This window comes from Arvicanthis niloticus, chromosome 4 (assembly GCF_011762505.2).
Source record: "Arvicanthis niloticus isolate mArvNil1 chromosome 4, mArvNil1.pat.X, whole genome shotgun sequence".
NCBI classification, from domain to species: Eukaryota; Metazoa; Chordata; class Mammalia; order Rodentia; family Muridae; genus Arvicanthis; species Arvicanthis niloticus.
In genome coordinates, this window is record NC_047661.1 from 14,483,983 (window position 1) to 14,508,218 (window position 24,236).

The following is a 24,236-nucleotide window of genomic DNA, read 5'->3' on the forward strand; positions in this document are numbered from 1 at the left end:
GGGATAATTACCTAACATCGCTATGTCACAGAGGTTAATCCTACGCCAGGTGAATTGGACAAATACATTTCTGCATTGAAATAAAGAGAGAATATGGCCAATTTTTTTTTTGAGAAAAAATTGTGGGATTTAGTATTTTTCAATGAGTTTCTTTCTCCCTAACTCCCTGTCTCTCGCTGAATGCTCTGATTCCCACATGGGTCCCTAAATAGGGAGAAATGGTAAGACCAATGTCAAATTGCTTTTTCCTCATCTGCATGCTTTGTGCCATGGGCAGTTTAACCCATGCAAAGTAGAGCGGCCATGCTTCTGCAGAACTGCCTCCCTCCGCCTTGCTCTGAAAGCATGCCCATCAAAGGTAGTCAGATGTTCAGCACACTGTCTTGCACTATGCCTGGTGACTAAGCCCCGCCTCATCACATCCATAAGGCTCAAGGTTTCATCACCCTCATGGAAAATCAGAAAATTATCTCTTCCGTTGGGTGTTTCTCCGTTCATTTCAGCATTTCTCCTAAGGGCTTCTGCCAGGTGACTGGAATTTAAAAGTTAAAGATAAAACACCTGTTGTTCTGGAAGAGAGCTGTTTGTTCCTTCGTTTGTTTGTTTGTTTGTTTGTTTGTTTGTTGCTCCTCTTGATTAACGTCCCTGTGGCTCTAAATTTCAGTGGCACTAGGATTTGGGGCGGGCTGTCATTTGATGTGGTACCTTTGTCCTTAGGGGAATGACTTCACACCAAATGAACCTTGCAGTCTACTCTGTTCTATGATTGATGCTAGTTTTCAGTCCAGTAAACCTCACAAGAGAGGAAAGGCCATCATCACGGCCTTGGGCAAGAATTCCAGGATACTTGGAGAACAAATTTGAATCCCATTTATTTTCCCATTTAGCTCTGAGGGTGACCAACTTCACCCTCTCAAAGTAAAAAAAGAAAATGCCACGTTTGTATGTATGCGCATGCACACAGCACGGCATGCACATATATGCACATGCACAGGCAGTCCCAGTGTAGCTATTGGTTTTGAGCTAAGTTCGAATTGATTTCATCTCCCGTCTCTTAGCTTCGACAGACCACAAACATCGTTTTCGTAGTTCCATACAGTGACTGTGTTTGTCACGGTTCACTATAGAGCTTCTTTCTTTCTTTCTTTCTTTCCTTGTTGCTTAAGCTGAAGCAATGACTGGCTGGGAGATACAGCTTTGGTTGTAACTACACTTCGTGCACTTATGAAGTTTTCTTCTTGTAGGATCTGACGGCCTTAGCCAAAGAATTAAGAGAGCTCCGGATTGAAGAAACAAACCGCCCTCTGAAGAAAGTGACCGACTACTCTTCCTCCAGTGAGGAGTCGGAGAGCAGTGAGGAAGAAGAGGAAGATGGAGAAAGTGAGACACAAGATGGGACAGTGGCTGTCAGTGACATACCCAGACTAATGTAAGAAATGTTTGTTGTTGTTGTTCTGTGACAGCATCTATGTAGGTTTTGCCTGAGCTTGCCCTGAATTTCTGCACTTGAGCTAGCCTCCAGCTTCAGCCTCAGGAGTAGCTGGGATAACAGGTACCAAGCACCATGCCTGGATCAAGACTGATTCTTAAAGGAAGACCTGGAAGGGACTAAGTTTCCAAACCAAAGCATGAGAAACACTAGCTGGATACAAATCACACATAGGTCACTGGCAACGTGAACTGCCTTTGGGGAATTGAGTTCTTATTGGGACACAGTTCTATAATTATCTCTCCACATAGACTCAGTCACCTGGAGTGTGTAGTACTGCTAAGCCCATGTATGCCCTGACTGCCCATTGCTATTGGATTCACTGTCCTTCAGATGGTTCTTTCTTTGTTCTTTTCATCTCTGAGACAAACAAGAATGAATGCATATTGCAACATATGTTAGCCCTGCCCCCTGTCCCCTGCCCCAGAATCATGAGACAAATAACCATTTAAGGACATTCCTCATGTTACTGTTTTTCCCTCCATCTATTTCAGTGTCTTTTTTATTTGATCCCTTTTCTCCCTTCTTTTCTTTTTGTATGTGTATGTATGTATGTATGTATGTATGTATGTATGTATGTGTTCATGTTGACATGTGTGCAGTGGACTTGATATATATGTGTGTGTGTGTGTGTGTGTGTGTGTGTGTGTGTGTGTGTGTGTGTGTATGTATGTGTTCGTATGGAGGCCAGAAGTCAGTGTTGGATGTCATTCTTCAGATGCTGCCTGCCTTCTCTTTCGAGAGGGATTCTCTCATTGGCCTGGTGCTTACTGGATCTCCTTTCCCTACCTCCTCAGTCCCCAGGATTACAAGTGTGCACCACCAAACCTGGCCTTCATGCTTTCATGGCAGGCATTGTACTGACTAAGCATCTTACCAGCATCATCATGTATTCTTATCAGACTTTTCTCTGTCTTATCTTTGTATATTTTGTCTCTATGTGTGTCTGCCTATATTTCCCTAAGTTATAGTTTCCTTACTCTTGTTTTTCTTTCTTCCCCCAGAATGAATAGGAATCTCCATGAGTTTTTTTTTTTTTTTTTTTTTTTTTTTTTTTTTTTTTTTTGTTCACTTCAGTGGATTCTGGGGTTAGCTGTTTATACTCCATTCCTTTTTGCTTTTCTATCCCCTCTGAAAATAAGCACAAGGTGTCCTTGCCCTGGTTTGCCATAACACTGATGAAATGCAACACTTCCTTCCCCATCTTCACATTAATTCCCCTCCATTTCTTTGGACTGGCTATCAGTATTTATACCCAGAACATATTCTATTGACAGAAAATGTCACAAGACCGTAATTATTGTCCTGCTCAACAGACTACAGGACAGGAGTGGCCAGTCTGCAGGATGCCACCCCAAGCAGTTCTGAGAAGCAAATCCAATAGCCTTTATTGTAAATCCCATGATTGTGATTTTCCTATTGGTTGTTTAATTATTGACAGCTATAAATAGGCTAAGATATGACATTTTGAAACAGTTTGTATTAAATTGTCTTTTAACAGCAAATAAAATTGTTCTAGAGGCAAAACTACTAAGCCAGAACAACTCTACAACACATGCTGTTTGTTTCCATTTAGTCTTGACTCAGCTCTGTTCAATTCTTCTAGCACATGCTCAAAATCCCCCCTAAACACTGGGCATACAGCTATTGGGATAAAAGCTAATGATGAAATTAAAGATTCCTAAAATTTCTACTACATGTTAAATGCTGTGCCGAGGGGGGATGGGCCATTGGAGGGTATGTACTTATATTCTGCCTTCAGAGTCCATATTATTCTTTACAGAGATAAATTATACACAGGAGGATACAGAATAGTCTAATCAGTTGGAACAGATAATTGGTGAGAAAACATAATGGCATGTATGCCCTGTCATATTTTGTAACTCTATGAATGATATGTCCCCTCCTTCCTCTAAAGGAGAACTAGAACTTACCTTTCAGGGCAAAACATCCATCTTTCTAACATTCCCCAAACAGATCATACTGTGCTTCTCTGTCTTTCTGCTAGTCTATCCTTTTGGAGGTCACCTACCCACAGCACAGCCAGCTAGGGCCATCCTTCCTGTCTCCACCTCCCACTTCTCCATTCACTATTGTCTCTCCAGGAGCCTAAGTTTACATGTAGTATCTTGAGTCAGGATTGTCACCATCTCCCTCGTTGAACTGTGGAGGTCCCTGAGGATGAGGATAGTGACTGCAGGTTGACCAGATGGCTAAGGGATTAAGACTCTTCACTGCTCTTTCAGAAGATGGAATACAGGCCTGATGCCTACATCAGGTGGCCTCCACAGTCATCCCTCACATGCAGCATATACTCACAAATGCAAAAAAAAAAAAAAAAAAAAAAAAAAAAAAAAGAAGAAGAAGAAGAAGAAAAGAAAAGAAAATCATTTTAAAAATAAAAATGTGAAGTCCAGATGGTGACCATGTCCTTCTAACACAGTTCATTCACAATGATAGCCACAAAGCTTTCTTTCCTTCTGTTCTCTCTAAAACCCCATGCCCACCTCCACCTCTACTGTGATGCCCCCTTTACAAGTCCTCTGCCCCTTGTGCTCTGGGATAACTGGCCATGCTTTATCTCTCAGTCCCTACAATCCCTTGCATCCCTGAGACCAATGATGAAACTTCAGCATCCCTACAAATGCTGTGGCCTTCTCCAGTACATCCACTTCCTTGGAGAAGTAACGCCCACCCCATCCCTCTCTTTTTCTGCAGTGGAGTAGATCTGTAGCACTCTTATGCTCTTATGAAGGCTGACTTTTAGTTGAGGAAGAATATCTTGCCCAGCTTTTGTATCCACTACTCTCTGCCAAACCAAGGACCTTTCAGAAAGCAGGTGGGCAAAAAGCATGTATTGAATTGAATTGAACTGAATTAAATCAGGACCTCCAGGAGCACTTTGACAAATCCAATTAGAGGGAATTATTGTTCCAAACCAGTAGTCTAATTACAGGAAACTTCCCGTCTTTTTTCCATTTGAACCAATGGTGGGATTTTATTGTTTGTTTTGATTTAATTTGTTTTTTTTTTTTTACAATCTTTGTAGGATTTTGGATAGCTAATTTTTTTCTACCCAATATCTATATTAAGAAAGATGACTTCTAGAACAAGGGGTAGTTAATGCAATAAGATTTCCTACCCAAGTTCTATATTAAGAAAAATGATTTCTAGAACAAGGATAGTTAATACAATATATTTGTTGTTTGAGCCTTGGTCATTTTTTTCTTACTATTCTTTTTTTGTTATTGTTGGTAAACATTACATGTTTTTAGGGTGGTTGCAGTTTTATAGGAAAATCAAAATAGTGACAAAGTTCACTGTAACTATCACATCATCTTCTCTCCACAATCTGTAGGAGGAGTGACCATTGCATGTGTTATAAACTAATGAATAGCATCAACATAGACTGCTCAGGTTGGCCTGGCTTGCTTAGCGTTGACCCTAATGGCCTTTGTTCTACCATGTTCCATTTAGTTGTCACAACTCCTTAGACTCCTCTTGGCTGGGATAGTTTCTCAGGCTGTATTTCTATCTGGAAGGAAGTGGTTAGGTCTACTTAGGTATATTACAGAATGCTTTTCTTTGGGAATTTTGAGGTTGCTTAGACCAGTGCCTGTTCTACTCTTCTGTCTACTGAACTGGAATAGTTCAGACATGTGTAAAGCAGATTCTTATGTCATAGTTTACATGCTTACCTGGAATCCTTCAATGTCGTGTTTAAGTTTTTAGATTTATTTTATTTATTTTATTTTATTTTATTTTATTTTATTTTATTTTATTTTATGTGTATGAATGTTTTGCCTGCATGTATGTCTGTACATTGTGTACCTGTCTGGTAGAAATCAGAAGAGGGTGTTGGGTCCCTGAAGTTAAAGGGAATTAGAGATAGTTGTGAGCTACCATTTGAGCACTGGAAATTGAATCCTAGTTCTCTGAAAAACTTACAAATACTCTTAATTTCTGAGCCATTTACCTACCACCAACCAACCTCATTTTTAAAATGTGTATACCTTAGAATGTATTCTTTATGCTATAAAGTCCTGTGACTATCTGAACAGAATTATTTTTCTTTCCTGTACTAACCACTGGATTATCAACACTTATGTTGCTACATCCTAGTGAATCTAGTACCAAAGATAAAAGATGACAGAAGCTGGCATTGGTTGTCTGTCTAGTTGTCTACTTATATTTATAGCTAATTACTCGTCAATTTACAAAAGGCCTCTGCATTGACAGTAAACCTGAATCAAATCTCTACTAAGGACACTAAGAAAAGCCTTTAGACCTAAAACATTCAATCACGCATGTACTGAACACTCTCTAGATGCCTCTTGGGTAGCACACACATCACACACTACTGAGGACACAAACACAGATACAACCTCATCACTGAAGAACTATGTGTTGATAAAATGATAGAACTGCTCAGAGGACATGGAAAAACAGAGTGGAGAACTGGCTGGCAGTCCCATGTGTTAAAAGATCTAGGCAAAGGACAAGAACAGAAAAAGGTACTAGGAAAAAGGTCAGACTTATGTCACCAAAGGTTTTATCATTCAGTGTACACAGAAAACAACTGTAGGTTAAATGTTACTAGAGTTAGAAGTGAGGAGGATTTGCTTTAAAAATTCCATTAGAGACATGACCCCAATAATACCTTTAAAGCCATGGTAAGGGCCTTTTGCTTTTAACTATAGTTGACAGGGAGCTACTGAAGGTTGGAAGAAAAAAAGCCACATAATCCAGTGAATGTGCAGTGAATTTGAAGAAGACTGCCATTAATAAAAGACAAGAAGCCAACCTCATTGATACACCTTTAAAAAAAAAACCAGAAAATATTTGAGATAGGGTTATAAAGCACAATAGGAAGGACCTGGGTTGAACATGATGGAGAATGAGAGAAAGAGGTCCAGAATGGTGAGGAGTTTCCAACACAATAAACGAAAGGTGTTTCTTATTCAATAAATACTACATGAGGAAGGCCATGACCTCCTTTGCCATTTCAGGTATACAAATATCCAAGTGGAAGTCAAATAAAAAGTGACTGAGTAAAGATCTTGGCTGTACTTATCTATCATTACAGGATAAATGGGTGGTCAAAATAAAGACCATAGGGTAGAGCATGCCTGGAGATTATGCAAAATGAAGCAGAGCCTCGGAGTCTAGTTGCAGTTAAGAAGAGCCCAAGAAGGAAATAGGTACAGACTAGCCAAGGAAAGGAAGACCAGAGATGGGGCAGGGAATAGAAAGAATAAACCAGGCAGACCCAGGCCTGCTGTGCTAAGATGTGGACTGCACTCTGCCTTTTGAAGAAGAAAAAAAGTGTAAGGAGGTGATCGGAATATGTAAAAGTTTTGGAAATTTTCTGTAATCAAAAACCATTACATTATCTTGAACACATGGTGGTAGAATAGTGATCGCATAGAAGGAACAATTAATATAAGAGGCATAGAACCTAACAGTATATACAAAATGTTCATAACTGAACAATCCTACATAGCAGGGCTGTCTCGGGCTAGATAAGGGGAGTTGCTTACCATATTAGAAGCAAATTAACTAAGGAATAAATACAGATTGCCTTTTTATTCCACCTACCGGGAATATTGCTGATCAAAATAATGTGAAATATAACTTGAAACAGTCTAAAATTAATAATAGATGAGGTAGTTCTGTCCCATAAAAGTCAAAGTACAAAAATTGACTCGAACAAAAGAATATAGTTAAACATATTTAGCCAAAATTAAAATAAACAGTGGGCAATAGGATGCATGGTAATGCCTGCTATTGACTAATGATTGACATGTAAATCAAATCTCATCAGCCAATGGTAAACCTTTAAAACAGACCCAGAAAAACTGGTCAAGGTAGAAGTGACCCCATAAGCATTTGAAAAAAGATGTTGACAAAAGGAGTTCTGTAATGGTAATTGTTTTAATTAAGGAAGGAGGGAGGGAGGGAGGGAGGGAGGGAAGAAGAGAGGGAAGAAAAAAAGGAAGGAAGGGAGGGAAGGAGGGAGGGAAGGAGGGAAAGAAAGAAAGAAAGAAAGAAAGAAAGAGAAAGAGAGAGAGAGAGAGAGAGAGAAAGAAAGAAGAAAAAAGGAAGAAGGAAAATGCAAAAATGGGAAAAGAGTAACTAAACCTATAGGCAAGTTTTTCTTTTCTGGAAGTGTGTTTTAAAACTATGTTTGGGTAGAATCAGAATGTTATGAAGATAACAGTACCAAGTAGGCAGAGGTCTCCCATTCAGCCTAAGCCCATGGTAGGAACAGAGAATACCTGATGGGCAGAGAGGAGAACACGTGACCCCTTCCCTGGAGGCCTTGATCAATACTTATGTATTAATCTATTGGATTCACACCATCCATTTTCTCTAAAACAAGAATTTAAGACCCTTTTGAGAAAGAAAACGACATGGATAAGGTCAAGCTCACAGGAAGTGACAGAAGCAGCATTTGTTTTAAGAAGGATTTGACTTACCAATCTATTCATATGCTAGAATTGATCACACAGACACACACACACAAAAAAAAGGCTTTCCCACATTTGGGGACACAGGTAATTTCAACAGCTCCTTTCTGGGTCAGAAACAGTGATGTTGAAAATTGGCCTTTGACTCTTATCCCAAACACATCCATTCTCACCCACATGTGAGTTCTTTGAGTCCTTTGAGAAGCTGAAATCCTGACTTCCCTGTGCATTTCCTAATCTCCTTTCACTTTTATCCAAATGCTTCTTCATTTGGGTAAAAATCCTTTCTACTGCTAGGGACCAAACTCAGGACTTCAAGAGTTCTGCCACTGAGCTACTAACTAGCTAACCCCTGGCATGAGTTCTGGCAGTCTGCCTGCCATCATCAATCAGGTGTAGCTCTCGGACATTGGAGTAAATATTTTATTACATCCTCAGACTAGCATCAGATTTAAGAAACTGCAGACGTTTTGGTGGCGGTAGTGGTTGGCTTTTGTTTGTGTTATAATTTATTTTATTTTTAATTACAACATAATTACATCATTGTCTCCTCTATCCACCCACCCCACATGCCTCTCCCCATTCCCTCTTAAATTTGCAGATTCTTTTCCTTGCTAATGTATATGTGAATAATGTGCAAACGCAGCCTGCAGAGTCTATTTAGTGTTGCTTATATGATGTTTTTATGGCTGACCACTTGGTGTTAGATAACCCCAGGCCATTCAACCCTGAGGAATACTGATTCTCCCTCTCAGTAGTTACTCATCACCTGTAGCTCTTCTTCTAGGAGTGGAACCCTATCAAATTGTCCCCTCACCAACCTGGCATGTCAGCTGGTGGTGTCTTTTTTATTTTATTTTATTTTTTGAGGCTGGATCTCGATATGTAGACAAGGCTGACCTTGACCTCATGGGAGGCCACCAGCCTCTTACTTCTGAGTCCTGGAATTAAAGGCATGTGCCTTCATTCCTAGCAATCGTGGAGAATTTTAAAGTGTATAAGAAGAGTCAAGTGACTAAAGTAATAAATGTTCTCTAAGAGATAAAAAAAATTCCTTGATACCATTTCACATTTTTGAACTGATTTTAAACATATTCATTTGCTAAAACAGCAGAAAGGGATCCATAACAATAAAACCCCAAATCTTGAAATCCTACAACCACAACAGCTGCTTGGTTCGCCACGTTCAAGTTTGTAAATCAGACACTTGGGGTGGAAGGGACACAGGATACTTAATTGTTGATCATCTGAATGAAGCTCAAGAGTGATGGCCTTTCCCTGGTCGGGCACGGGCACTCTCTCTGAGTGGCTTGGGGCACAGGAGAAATTCGATCTGTGCCTCACAGTGGTGACAGCATCTTATCAACACTTCCCATAGTAACTGTGCTCTGTCGCCTGACCCTTGAAAGTTCTCCATATTTCAGCATAAATCTGCTGGTTCTTGGGTGAATTTCATTACATCCTCAGGTTATCTTTGATTTTGGGGAAATACATATCATAGTAGGAAGAAAAATCATGGACTAAATGTACAATCGTATAAGCTGAATAAAGAGATTTTAGGAGAGTGATGAATACCGCATATGAGTTTTAATGTTCTACTCAGAAGCCATAGGTTACCAATTTAAAAGCCCAGGAGTAGGATACCCTTCAAGTTGTTGATCAGAGAATCCTTTCAAAAATCTAAACAAAACAACAAACAAACAAAACACCAAAACCCATTACCATTGCTTGGTTGCCCACTGGAACTTAATGACAAGAGCCTTTTGCTAAAGATACCACAGACTTTGGTCACAGAACATGGTAAACCAGGTTGATGCTAACCTGGCTGTATAGTAATAAGCAAAAAGACAAACAAGCATGCGTTCTAACGAAGGAGAAAGGAAGAAGAGACTATGGGCTATTGATTTGAAAATCTGAGTTCAACTCTCAGAACCTAAGTAAAAATGGCATACACAGTGACTCGTGCCTTTAATTCCATTTCTGGGATGACAGAGACAGGAGGATCCCAGAGGCTCGATGGCCAGCTAGCCAACCCTAATTGGTGATTTCCAGATCAAAAAGAGACCTTGTCTCAAAGGAAGTAGATGGCTTTCTTTAGAATAAAATTCAAGCTTCTTCTACATGATATGCAAGAGAGAGGAGAGAGAGAGAGAGAGAGAGAGAGAGAGAGAGAGAGAGAGAGACAGACAGACAGACAGACAGACAGACAGAGGTAGGTCTTAAAGAATTATAAATGGCAGTAAGAAATGTTAATGAATAAAAGCTGGTGGACTAGGCATAGACAGGTCTAAGATAGTATCTTAGATAAAGTATCTATCTCTTGGAATACAAATAGAAGAAGGAAAGGAGGCAGCCAACAGCCAAGCAGAGGAAACAGCAGGTAGAAAAGTAGGTCAGGGCTCCCTTCGTCAAGAAGGTTGTGGGGAATGTCTGTAGCACTTCATATGCTTGGATGCTGAATCCATCATTTTTTCCTTGGAGATCAGGAAGGTCTCAGAGTCTGAGTTGAGGATAGGGTAGAAAATAGCTCAAGATGCTGCAGAAATGGAAGCCGCAATCTAGGCGCACTGATACAGACTGCCCTTAAAGTCTCTGCAATAATCACACGATCTAGGGCAAATTCCATGTCATGTGCACTTACTGCAATAAGAAGTGGGGACAGGAAATGGTATTTCCCTACATTTGTACCTTGACATGACTACTGTTCTTTTCCATCTCAGACCCACTGGCGCTCCGGGGAACAATGAGCAGTACAACATGGGGATGGTGGGGACGCATGGGCTGGAAACGTCGCATGCAGACAACTTTGGAGGGAGCATTTCAAGAGAAGGAACCTTGATGATCCGAGAGGTGAGTTGGGGCAGCAGCTGTCGAAAGGATGTGCCTTCCTTAAGTGGCTTTCCTATTCAAACTTTTGCATAGAGTGCTTACAGCGTGTATTATAAGTGTGCTGGCTAAACGGGAGGATGGGAACCTGTGCATCTAAGTGGATGAGTGATTTTAATTGTCTGCCGTCTTCTTTTCTGGATCTTCCCAAGTTTCTGCAGAGTGACTTAATTATGCATTAGTCCCCATTCCTCAATGGGAGCTATGCAAATTTGATTATAAAATCTGAGCCTGGGGACATAAAACTGGAAAGCACAGATGTTCCCAGCACCAGGAAGACAGAGTGAATGGCCTTTCTTAATAGCAAGGGTAGTTTTGCAAGTCTCTTCCCCCATGAATGGTTTCATCCTTATGGATTTCATATAAAATGCTCAGTAGTTCCAAGAAACTGCTAGAGAACAAAGAAACACAAAAGTCAACAAAGAGGCATATCTTTGGCATTTATTTTCATCTTTAAATGTTGAGTTGTTTTTTTAAAAAAACAAAAACAAAAACTTTAGTTACTTTCCTTTGTATGGGTGTTTTGCCTACATGTATGTCTGTGTACCAGGTGCATGTCTAATGGCTGCAGAGACCAGAAGAGGGTGTTGGATCTGCCTGGAGTCGCAGGCACTTGTGAGCTGCCATGTAGATTCTGGGAATGGAACCCCCAGTCCTCTGGAAGAGCAGCCAGTGCTCTTAACTGCTAAGTCTCCCTCCAACACTTGGGAAAGGTTTTTTTTTTGTTGTTGTTGTTGTTCTTTAAGTCTGGGAACATGACCTCATCTGTTGGGAAGCACAGGTTTCCCTTCACCATCCCTTGCACTGAGCTCCCCGTGATATCTTTGTTAACCTGAAGTACCCTAAGAAATTAGAACCTATCTTCTCTCTTCATTTCATGTGAGTTTGAGAAAGTAATGGCAAGTAACACTGAGGAATGTCCCCCACACGGTCCTCTGCATCTGCTTTGATCCTCTGTAAAACTTCATAAATGGGTTACACAGCTGGATCCATGGATAAACTGCTTGCCATACCAGTGTGAAGACAAAAATTTGGATCCCCAGAACCCACAAAGAAGACAAGCAGGCGGGGCAGCCGCTTGAATTCTCTGCACTTGGGAGGCAGAGGCAGGGGCTCCCTGGGGCAATCTCTCTACTTAGACCAACCAGAATTGGCAAGTTTGGGTTTTGGGAGACCCTGCCACAACTAATAAAGGGGAGAGAAATCAAGGGCAGCACGTTGCATCAATTTTACACACACTCACAACCCTTCATAAATAATAGCATATGTTGTATAAGATAGTTGAGACTAGTTAGCATGGAATGGGCTACTTAGTAAATATAATAGAGTGTTTGATAAAGTTCACTATTTTATTTCATTATCACCATAAACTGCAGCCTTCCCTTGCTTCTTATCACAGCCCACTCCTCCTTCTTAAGCATAGGCAGACAGAATGGTCATCCTCACTCTTCAAACAGGACAGGGCTAGGAAACTCCATTTACAGACTTTGCTCTCCAAAAAGACAGAGGGCCTCTCACAGGAGAGAGAGAGAGAGAGAGAGAGAGAGAGAGAGAGAGAGAGAGAGAGAGAGAGAGAGAGAAACTGTAGTTTCAAAATGAGTAAGGCCTTTGAAGTAAAATTGGCAGTGCAGCTATAACGACAAGACTAGCTCACACAACAGCTTGCTGGGATTTTTATGTTACGCCCCAGTCAAATCTTTCAAGTGGACTTTAAAGAATGCATCCTCACATGCCTTCGATGAAAAAATGTGCTTGACCACATTTTTTCATCGAAGTGCTGGCCTTGTGTGGTGCTTGTATACAAAGCTCCTGATGCCATGAACGGGTTATTTTAATACAGGGGCAGAGGGTTTCTATCAGGAGAGCGTACCACACAAGACAACGTGGTCTAGAGTGAGTTTCTCTTTGACTCTAGATAGAAGCAGCCCAGTTTCTAACATGCTTGAGTCTTTGCAAGAGAATCAGTATCTCCACGGAGACATTTAAAGGCAAATACTCAGTTCTGTCGGCAACAACACCCAAATAAGTCCGTATTATTCAAAGCACCCAGCACTTGATGGCCACAACCACAGCATTTTCAAAATCATATGCGCCTGTGTCTTATTTGATGTGGATCTGCTGAGGAACCCTCAGACCATTTGTCTTAGTTTCCACGCTCAGCTTTCACCAAGTGTGGGATTTTTTTTTTGTGTGTGTGTGTGTGTGTGTGTGTGTGTGTGTGTGTGTGTGTAAATCATCTTGAGGTTGTTTCCCAAGTGTTAAGAACTTTTTTCTTTATTGAGACAAGACCTCATTGGCCTGAGACTTACCAAGTAAGCTAAGCTGTCTGGCCAGTGAGCTCAGTGGTCTACCTGTCTCAGCTTCCCAAATTCTGGGATTACATAAATCTTGGAGATGTAACTCAGGTCGTCAGGTATGCAAGGCCAGTACCTTATCACCCAAGTCAATTCTTCAGCCCAAAAGTGCAGGGTCTTAAAGTAAACTATCAATCAAGGTACTTCAGATAGAGAGAGAGGAGAGGAGAGGGGAAGACAGGAGAAGGGAGGGGAAAGGAGAGAAGAGAGGGAAGAAATAAGAGGTGGAAGAAAGGAGAGAGACTATAAGGAAGTCATTTGTGTGATTACGGAGGACAAGAGAATTCTCATTGGAGAATGCCCCTGCACCTGTTGTAGTATGAGTCTCGGTGAAGAAGTGGGTAAAAGTGAGGTGTCTCAGCTCAGGCAGTGAACAGGACTGAGACTAGGCAAGTTGTGGGCTGCAGGGATGGCTCCGTGAATGAGAAACATTTGCCACACAAGGATGAGGACCTGAGTTTGAAGCCTCAGAACCCATGAAAAGCCACAATTGATTGTGTGCAGATGTAACTGACGTGCTTCTATGATGAAATGACAGGCAGAGACAGGAGACTCTCCAGAGGCTTGTGGTTCAGCTATCCTGGATTACATAGCACCAACCAACAAGAAATTGTCTAAATAAGCCAGAGGGTGAGGACCAACACCCAAGATTGTTCTTTGAGCTTTCTAGGCATGCCTTGGCTTGTGGGCCCACATTCACAAATACAGCCACACATATCACACACAACATTTATTTTAAACATTTCTTCTTCTGCCTTTTGTTCTGTTCTGGACCTGTTGATTCCTGCTAACCCCAGGGAATGATAATTCCCCCTACCAACTCCACCAATCCAAAAGTTCGTCTTCTTGATTCTTAGAAGCAGTGTGACAGACACGCCTAGAAATAATATTTAATCTGGGTACCTGGTGGCTAAGTTAAGTTGATACATAAGATCAACCATCAGATGAACCTTGAGGTTTAAAAAGAAATCTATTAAAAACACATGTACTTTAAAAATCAATTCAGGCTACAGTAAAAGAAAGGAAAATTTACAAACTTAAATCATACCTTGTTGTGATAAGATTTAGCTTATAGGATGCTGTGGGTTCACTTCCACAGGCTGGGCACCAGACACTCACTCAGCTTATTCTTATGAGAATAGAAAAGAGAACAATAAAAGACTATATAGGAGCCTGGTATGGCTGTTCCTTGAGGGGTTCTATCAACATCTGACCAATACAGATGCAGATACTCACACCCAGCCATTGGACTGAGCCCGGAGACCCCAGTGGAAGAGCTAGGGGAAGGACTGAAGGAGATAAAAGGGAGATAGATAGATAGATAGATAGATAGATAGATAGATAGATAGATAGATAGATAGACAAATGGCTCTACTGGCCATGCTACCTATGACTGCCCCATGCATATACCCTGGTGCACTCCCTGACTGCTGTCCTCCTGCGTCGGCCTGACTTATCTCACACCTCCATGGAACTATTTTCAACTCCACTAGTGTATGCCACCCCAGCCCCTCTTACCAGCCATCTCGTCTCCAGTGTCCATCTCCTGGAAATGCTAGTTTGCTTTTCTTTCCCTCTTCCATTCTATTCTGCCTCAGCTCTGCCTTCTGGAAGGCTTTCTTTGCAGTCAATAATAATAGTGCTTTCCTGAAGCTCTTCACGCCCTCTCTAGTATTCATCCACCTACCCAATAGAGTGAGAACACTAGTTTGTACCATGAAGTGTTTTATTATTAAAAATAAATAAATAAATAAATAAAGGGGCTGGAGATATGGCTTAGTGGTTAAGAGCATTGACTGCGCTTCCAGAGGTCCTGAGTTCAATTCCCAGCAACCACATGGTGGCTGACAACCATCTGTAATGAGATCTGACACCCTCTTCTGGTGTGTCTGAAGACAGCTATAGTGTACTCATGTACATGAAATAAATGAATAAATCTTTAAAAAAAAAATAGAAAGAACACACTTTTACAGAGTTTAGGGGGCATAGGGAGTTGTAGATACCACACAAAGAAGAGTTGAAATTCACAAATTATTTATATTCATATTCCATGGAAGAACTCGAGACACAGTTAGTGGGGCACCTGTGTAGAGGTAGTGTGTAAGCAGAAACTAAAGAGAGACAAGGGCTTCGGTGGCCCCCACATGCACCTTTGCTTGCCTCCTGCCTTCCCTGTCTCTCCACAGACCCCTCTTGTCTCCCTCTGCATAACTTGTGTTCTCATGTCTTCTTGCTCCATTTTAAGATCTTCACCATAGCTCCGTTGGGCTGCTGGGAGAGATCGGTCCCCATCTCCCAGTCTACACGAACATTCTCTTGGGAATTCTGTCCCACTTGTTTCAGGTTTCCTCTCCTGGTCCAATAAGCTATGCCAGTCGCTCTCATTACAGCAGTGTACCCCAGAGCTGCTATACTCCACCAGACAGACTCACTTAAGGAGAGTCACTTGGCTGTCTTGCACTGCACTTTTTCCTTCTGTAAGATGGTGCTGATGAAGAGTGTTCAACGCAGTAGCTGGCATATGATAAAATACAGAGCACATTTGTGAGGTTATCAAAATCAGAGAAGTTGGGATTCTCTTAATGAGATTCAGGAATGCAGGGCTGTTGTTCAATTTCCCAGGAGAGAGCCTAGAGCACAGAAGGTATCTGATGAAGAGATGCTGGTTGATGGAACCAAGGGGTGATGACTCAGAAGTGAGCAGATTCGAGGGTCATTGCTTCAGGCTTTTCCATCTCCGAGATATATCCCTAGCTAGCCCTTTAAGTCTTTCCTTAATAACCACTGTATCTTAGTCAGTTTCAAGGCCTGGAAGAAAATGCCACCAACACAAGAGAAACTTAAAAACTCTAAAGTGACAAGGTGTGATTTATGCTCTGTGGAAAATGGGGGGAAATGTCAAAAGGCTTTTCAGTACGGAATGGAAGTTGGGAGGAGGGAAAAGCTGTTTAGCACATATAAAAAGCAGGGACACTAAGATAGATGAGCGACCAAGAGCTGAACTGCCTAAATGTCACTTAGAAGATGAAATGCTTAATGCAGAGACTAGGTACCCATGCTTGCTCTCAAGGAACACTGCGACAAAATGAATTGAGGACTAGACCCTCACTGGGACAGTTTGTTGTCCAGGAAACAGATTACACTAAGGTTAGCAGACATTTATCAAGCTTCTGTATGTATAAATCACACACACACACACACACACACACATCTTTGGAATCTTGTGGGTATGTTCTATCTCATACACATGAAAGAAGTGGCTGCTTGCATTTTCAGACAGAGGCAAGTGCAGGCCAGAAACTGAACACTCAAGACAGAGTCTGTGGGAAGCCAAGCATGGTCCTTTCTTTTCTTTTCACTCTAGCTGTGTATCTGAGCAAAGCTCCTTAGAAAAGGAAGAATTTGATTTGGCTCAGAGTATGAGGGAATAGAGTGTATCATTTGTGGTAGGGAAAAATCTGATGGGAGGTGGTTGATGTGGTTGCTTATATGGTGTCAACTCTCAAGAAACTGTGTGTGTGTGGGGGGGTGGTAAGGGTACTCATCAGGCTTTCCCATCCTTTCCCCCAGTTCTCAGATTACTCACCCGGGACACATTTATGGTGGGTTTTTCCCTCCTCAGTCAAAACTCTCTGAAAACACCCTCTCACATCACACACCCAAGATGAGTCTCCTAGGTGATTCCAAATCTAGTCAGGTTGAAGATGAATGTTAAGAATCACACTGGACCAGTGAGGTGGCCAAAGAAACAGCATACACTTTTGCCAATACTGGCCCTGGAGGGTGGGAAACATAGCTGTCACGTTCCTGGCTGTTCTGTGTTAAGCAAACCGTTCCATGTGCAGTAGGTGTTCAGCAATGCTGAGCTAAGAGGTGGAGATGGGAAGGAGGAAGGGGAGTGTGAAAGGAATCAGGAGGGAAGTCACCACTCAGGTCTGCCCTAAAGATTCCCCAGTGAACTAGGTTCATACCCTGGAAAGGGCAGAGCTGTGCACAACAAAGGGTTTGGTTAGCAATGAGGACAAACCACAGAACAGGGAAAATATTCAGCGGTGTGCTGACATCTAGATTATATAAGGAACTCAGAAACATCAATAGAAAAACAGTAATCTATAAATGAGCAACAGGGATTTCTTGAAAGAACAAATGTAAATGATTACTGGACACATGGAAAACTATTCAAAATCATTAGTTGTCAAGGAGATGTAAATTAAAACCAAAATAAAAATAAAAAACTAAATCAGAATGACTATTATCAAAAAGACCAAAAATAGCAGGTGCTGGCAAGGGTGTGGAAAAAGGGGCTCTGTGTATTTTTGATGTGATATCACTTAATAGTTAAAAATAGAACTACCGTGTGATCCGGCAGTCCTGCTACTAGGAGACTCTCCAAAGAGATGAAATCAGTATGTCAAAATGGCATCTGCACGCCTATGTCAGCACTACTCACACCTGCCAAGAGTGAGAAGAATCACCTTCCCATCCATCACCCTATCAAAAGGTGGAGAAACTGTGGTCCAGACATAAAAGGCAAAACCATTTAGCCATTAGGAGAGTGAGATCCTGTTGTTTAAGGCATAATAGATGGTATTAGGGACCATCACATCAAGTGGAATAGTACCACAGGATCTCTCTCATATCTGGAAACTAAAGCAGTGATCTCACCCAAGCTGAGAATGGAATGGTTCTTGCCAGAAGGTGAGACATGGAACATGGTTGATCTGCGGGTACTAAGTTACCCTTAGATAGGAGCAAAGGGCAGAGAGGGTTATAAAATTAGCCTATTAGATGCACTGAATTTGGGGGTTTTTCTTTTTAATTCTTTTTGTTCCCTTGGAATTAGGGAGGTGGCTGATCTCAGCAGGAGTGGGTTTAAAGCATTTAAATCCTGCATTCCTATCAATAACAATTTTAGAGCTTATTCATAAAGCATGTGTATAGCTCTGTCTCTATTTTCAAATAATCTGCTAGAGCGTTTTTATGTCTTAGGACTCCTGTCAGGTGTGCCTAATCATTGTTTGACCTTATCACTGACAAAGAACCCTATGAGTTAGGTAAATAACATCTCTGTGTTTTCTTGAAATACAGAATTTTCTTTGGGGTTGTGTGTGTTGGTATATTTTTATCTCAGTGCTTTTCAGATGGATGTGGGCAATTGTTTCAATATAATCTGACAATATGGTCTGTAAATCCAATTATCTGGTAGCATACACACACACACACACACACACACACACACACACACACACACTGCAGAAAAGAAACTTGGCAGCAGCTCTGGTCCTAACTCTGCCTCCATCTGTGGCATCCTTCATGTATCAGCATAAGACCTGAAAGTCAGTCTACTTACTAAATATTAACAAGGCTTAATGTCTTTATTTTCTTAGGCAAAGTAGAATTTTCAGTGTTACCATCCCATACTCCCCAGTAAATCAGCTTGGAATCCATATTCGTGGTGAGGTATTGATCTGTGTACCACCTTAGACTTCCCAGTAGATCAGTTTGGAGTCTGTTAGGTCTAAGATGTGTGGAATAACAGCACTTTTCAGAATATGTCCTCTCTCTAATAGCCCCTATGTGTTATATCCCTCAGACTGCTGAAGAGAAGAAGCGATCTGGCCACAGTGACAGTAATGGCTTCGCTGGTCACATCAATCTCCCAGACCTTGTGCAGCAGAGCCATTCACCAGCTGGGACTCCCACTGAGGGGCTGGGCCGTGTCTCTACTCATTCCCAGGAGATGGACTCTGGGGCTGAAGTAGGTGCCTGGCAGTAGTCATGATATTGTGTTCTCCTCCATGGGGCTCTACACATTGATGAACTAAACACTCAGGCTTTGCCACACTCTCTGAACCATGTTCAGTTGGTTTCTGCTCTATGGCTGCTTATGCCAATATTTAGAGAAACCATAGACACAACAGCAAGTTCTCTTTTACTGTCTGGCCCGATTCCTGTGCTGTGGATAGGACTTGAGAATGGAAAAAAACAGAGAGATTAGATGACTGATCCAGGACACACAGCTAGTTTACCACAGTGCTTGAGCCAGAATGTGGACCACCTGTGTCATAAACCCATGGGAGAAAAGACAGAGCAGGGGGACTTCCAGGCCAATGGTTGTGACTCATATTTGCATTGATTTATTCAACCTATGCGTGACTTGAATAAAGTGAAGTTGAAATGTTTTCTTTCTGAATGATAGGTTCCTGGTATTTAATGGATACGAGATTAGTTCTTTCTCCAAGTTGCACCAGCTTAATGAAATAAGATGTCTTTCCCATGTGGAAGCAGACCTGAAAGAGTCTGAAGGAACACATCCAGTTCTTAGACATTATGGGATGACTTCAAGGCTATGTCATGGTAGTCCTGAGACTAACACACAAGGCCTTCAATATTTTTATAAAACATGTATATGGTTGCGTTTAACATTACCCACACACTGGATTTCTGTGAGGCTGGTGCTCTTAAGATGCCCCAAGGGCAAGAAAGAACCCATAAGCATCTTGAAAAGCTCAGCATCCTGTTGTAGCTTCATGCAGTGTGAGCAGATGTTTTCACCCAAAGTCCTCTATCAGTACCAAGGAGGACCCCTGCAGACAGAACTTTGGTTCAAATGCTGCTGCTATCCCAGCTGTAAGAGGAGATGTTTTACCATCTCCTTCCTGGACTTTTAAGGATGAAAGAGAAAACATGTAAAAGTACTGGTTTGGGGAGGAACTCCTACCTGGGAAGGAGGAAAAGAATTTGATACCAAAGGGTGGGGGGAAATCTTGAAGGGAATTGAGCTAGATCTTTGTGAGTTAAGAAAACAAATTGAATATGTGCAAGTTTGTCCTTATATAGTTTGTCCTTATATAATTAGGGCACACACACACACACACACACACACACAAGATGGGTACTGTAGAAGGGAAGAAGCTATCAGACAAAATGGGCAAAGAGTTACAGCACCTCTTTTGACAAAATTCAATCACATTATGACGCCAAATGCTAATATTGAATATATTTTCCCTCATCTAGTTCTGACGTCATGCCTTTCTGGTGTGGTCTAAGCCCTGGGGACTTATTTGAAGTAAACCCTCCAAGTATATTGCATATAAACTAGTGACTGTACCAGGTCCCCACATAAAGCATGTGACATGAGCATCCTCGTAAGCCACTAAGGGAAGGAAACATCAATCCCTAGATAAATGATCTCTGATTAAAGAAGTTAGCACTGTTAGAGCTGATTCAAGTCTACACGAATCATCAGGCCAGAATGGAAGGGCCCAAAGGCTACCTTCTTGAACTCGCTGTTCTGGGATGGAGTATTGCTGTGGCAACATGCCTTAGATTTTGATTTTCTTAATATCATTTGGTCAATGCATGATGACTTGACTTAAAAGTAGAAAGAAATAAGTTATGTGGGCTTAATGGCCAATAACATTAGTACAGATATCCAGGTGCCACCCTGCCATCCAAAATGTAATTTTCTTCCTGAAGCACCCATAGTCTGATCACTAATGGAGCCCTATACACACACACACAGTGTCAGGAGAGTCCCAGAACCAGGAAGAGACAGGACAGAGGCCTAGGGACTCTCGGCTTCTAGGGAGTGGGAACGGGACAGCAGAGGGGTCTGTAGTCACTGTCACAACTGGGCAAAACAAGGTCAGCACCACCTGTCCCTACAGTGCTGACTTCTCCTTCTTGCTTTTTGATCAGTATGGTATGGGGAGCAGCACCAAAGCCTCCTTCACCCCCTTCGTGGACCCTCGTGTGTACCAGACATCACCCACTGATGAAGATGAAGAGGATGACGAGTCTTCAGCTGCTGGTAAGCAAGCTGGCCCCAGTGTTTTAGGGATAGGCATCCTTTCTGGTACAGCCCAGTGACAAACCCATCAAGTCAGAGGGTATGCCATTTATGGCGTACACCCTCCCTATCTTAAGATTAAGATATTTTTATATTTATTACTTTGTGGAATTCCTAAAGCAAATTACTTTCCTTCTCCCCTCTCCCACTCGTGATTTTTTTTTCTATCACGTTTCTGGAAGAAACCCAGAGCTACACCAGGACACTGGGAAAAGCCATCCCACAGCGAACTCAAGACTTACCGAATATTTCTCAAAAACAGTTTCTGGGTATACTGCTACGCTCACAGTAGTGTGATGCTGAACTCTCCACGAATGCTTGTTGAGTTGTGTTGAGCCCCAGGCGTGTGCTGCCATTGCAGGTCTGGCTCACTAAGAGGATGGCCTTGCTCCTTTGCCTTCTGCAACTTACTAATCCTTGAAGTTAGCTCATATAGAACCTCAAAAAGGAACCATTCCTTGCTTGTAATTACAGCAATGGCATATATGTTATTTGTGAGATTAATATTAAGTTTTTATACCATTCAAAGGAGTGTCTGTAAGCCTGTTTTGCTAATGAACAAAATACTGCTTCTGCATATGACATGCATTGTCCTACTGAAGAATATAAACTAGGTATTGGTTCATAGTTCCCATGCCTTTGCTATGACACACCCCAAGCCAAGCCCCTTCTCCATACTTCCGCTGGCTGCCTGTTAAGTTGCTATTGACCTCTCTATTCTTTCTCTTGAAGCCCTGTTTACTAGTGAACTTCTTAGGCAAGAACAGGCCAAACTCAATGAAGCAAGGAAAATTTCAGTGGTAAATGTGAACCCGACAAACATTCGCCCTCATAGTGACACACCGGAAATCAGAAAGTACAAGAAACGCTTCAATTCAGAAATACTCTGTGCAGCTCTGTGGGGTACGTTGGTGGCTTTTTATGTTTGTTTGTTTTGTTTTGTTTTGTTTTGTTCTTCCACTTGTTAGTCAGTTTACCTTTGAGTATTAGACGCCTTTGGGTCTTATCATCAGAACACACTAGGAGATTCGTAGTTGTTAGGGAACTGATGTGGGACTGACTGAGGAGTGAGCAAACGTAGATTATATGTAGAAAGACCTGGTGTCCAAGATGGCATGTAGAGGGATGGGCACATCGTTATCAACACAGAGCTAGCCAGCACAATTGATACACAGCCACTCTATGTGAAGCACTGCCCAGGGTACCCCAAATTCTATCTCTGACTCATGAAGTATCCTTCAGGGGGTCTAATCTCATTACCTTCGCTTCACAATTGAAAAACAAGCCTAGCATATTTTAGTGACTTGCCCAAGGCTGCACTATCGGCAGTTACTTGGGTAACACTTGAACAGCAAAGGATGAGGCTTCCTTTTCTGTTGAAAGTATCAGTGGCACTTTCATCAAGTAGATCTACAGACGTTAGCTGGGATCAAACTCGCTATAGGCGTGGGGATATTTTTAATCAAATCTTGGCCTCTGTTGCTCAGAGCATCATAAGATCAGGATTGGTGGGAGGGTTTCCACCTGAACCCATCCCCATTGCCAGGCTTGGATTGGGCATCATGGTTTTATAAGGGCATTTCCCATGTCAGCAGGAAAGAATATTGAACCCTGGGAATTGTCACACGTGAGGCATAATGGCTCCTTAGAAACCAACAGAACTAACTACCAACAGAACTAACTACGTAAAATGTGGTAGCGGACAGTCATGTTTTCAGAAGATAGAAATGTACCAAAGGACGTTTAAGCTCTACTGCACAGTGACTCGTCCCTGTAGGTGCATTTTAGTAAGTGGACGACTAAGCTGTTTAGCTTATGGAATTTTGGAGTTACATTCATCTAGATGAAATGACATATCTGCCAGCTTTACGATAAGGAATACTGCTTACAAATGTGCTAGAATTGGGGTAATTGAGAGCTCTTTAAAATCAATAGTCCTATGACTCAGCTTCTCATGAACTGGCTTATCATTTCCCTGACCAAAAAAGCAGACCCATCAGTGTGTGCTCGAGGAGGAGCAAGGGCTTCCATGCTGAGAGAGTGTGGAAGTGGAATCTTTTGTGTTTTGAAGGTAGACAGGCTGGCTGCCTCAGAAATCACTGGACGAATAGGTGGGTCCTGGGGTGGGGGCGGTGCTCTAGGAAGAAAGAAGTTCGGTAGATAGGGAGCACAAAGAAAAGAAATGAACACATTTGCTTACTTGCGCACCTCTGCCTAAGGCTCCTCTTGGCAAGTCCTCTCTGAGCTAAGTAGTAAATGGATAAGTGAGATGTATTGCTGCCTCCACTTTATAAAATGAAAACTGTAGTTCTGCTACCAGAGGAACAGTGATGTAAACGCATTAGCTGTAACTTCCACCTCTACACTGTGTATACCCTAGCAGCTACCTGCCCATTTGTTTATATGAGCATGAAACCATTCTCTGGGTGGCATAGGATTAAGGCCCATAAAAGGTCAGTCCTTGAGTGCTTCTTGAATTTGCAGGTGTAAACCTTCTTGTGGGGACTGAAAACGGCCTGATGCTTTTGGACAGAAGTGGCCAAGGCAAAGTCTACAATCTAATCAACCGGAGGCGATTTCAGCAGATGGATGTGCTAGAAGGACTAAATGTTCTTGTCACGATATCAGGTGTGTTACTAAGCTGACCTGACCCCCAGGTGTGCCCAGATGGGAAGGTGACATACTGGTCTCTGAAGAAGCCCTGCCTAGCCAACCGCAGGAGATGTACCACACTGTAGCTGGTGGGGAGATCACCCACACATACTGCAATGCTGGGGGGTCTGGCCTCACAGGAAGACTTACCTATGCTTCAAACCTGCGTGAGACAGACCTGTATTATAAAAGCTGTGTATTTTGGCCTTTACCTCCCTTTAAACTCAGCATAATCTTCTTAAGCTGTCTGGGCTACAGTTACTACCATACTCTCATATGGAGAATATCAAAATCTAGGCTTCGAGGAGGGGAATTAGCAAGCAAACATTTCTTTAGTCTTTTTTCTCAAAACCTCTGCTTATAATCCACTAATGTTTTAAGATGGACCATCGCAGTACTGGGTAGCCAGTTCTACAAAGAGGATGGAGTGGTGGCATCTTTACCGGTATGTTTTTACAGTAGCAATATCTTTTTAAAATGAGAAAAAGGCTTTGATAGACAACAAGTAAGCCTCATTTCTAACAAGTGAAAAA

At 41.9% G+C, this 24,236-nt stretch overlaps 1 protein-coding gene across 4 annotated transcripts in view; it reads left to right on the forward strand.

Moving 5' to 3' along the window:
* Positions 1-24,236, forward strand: part of Tnik (TRAF2 and NCK interacting kinase) — a 399,376-nt gene that overhangs the window by 357,878 nt on the left and 17,262 nt on the right. For all 4 annotated transcript variants that reach the window (XM_034499583.2, XM_034499581.2, XM_034499582.2 and 1 more), the window contains 6 exons: positions 1,245-1,429; positions 10,680-10,809; positions 18,793-18,957; positions 20,901-21,012; positions 21,784-21,954; positions 23,536-23,679. In XM_034499583.2, the coding sequence (XP_034355474.1) occupies positions 1,245-1,429; positions 10,680-10,809; positions 18,793-18,957; positions 20,901-21,012; positions 21,784-21,954; positions 23,536-23,679 (907 nt within the window). The remainder of the gene's footprint in view (positions 1-1,244; positions 1,430-10,679; positions 10,810-18,792; positions 18,958-20,900; positions 21,013-21,783; positions 21,955-23,535; positions 23,680-24,236) is intronic.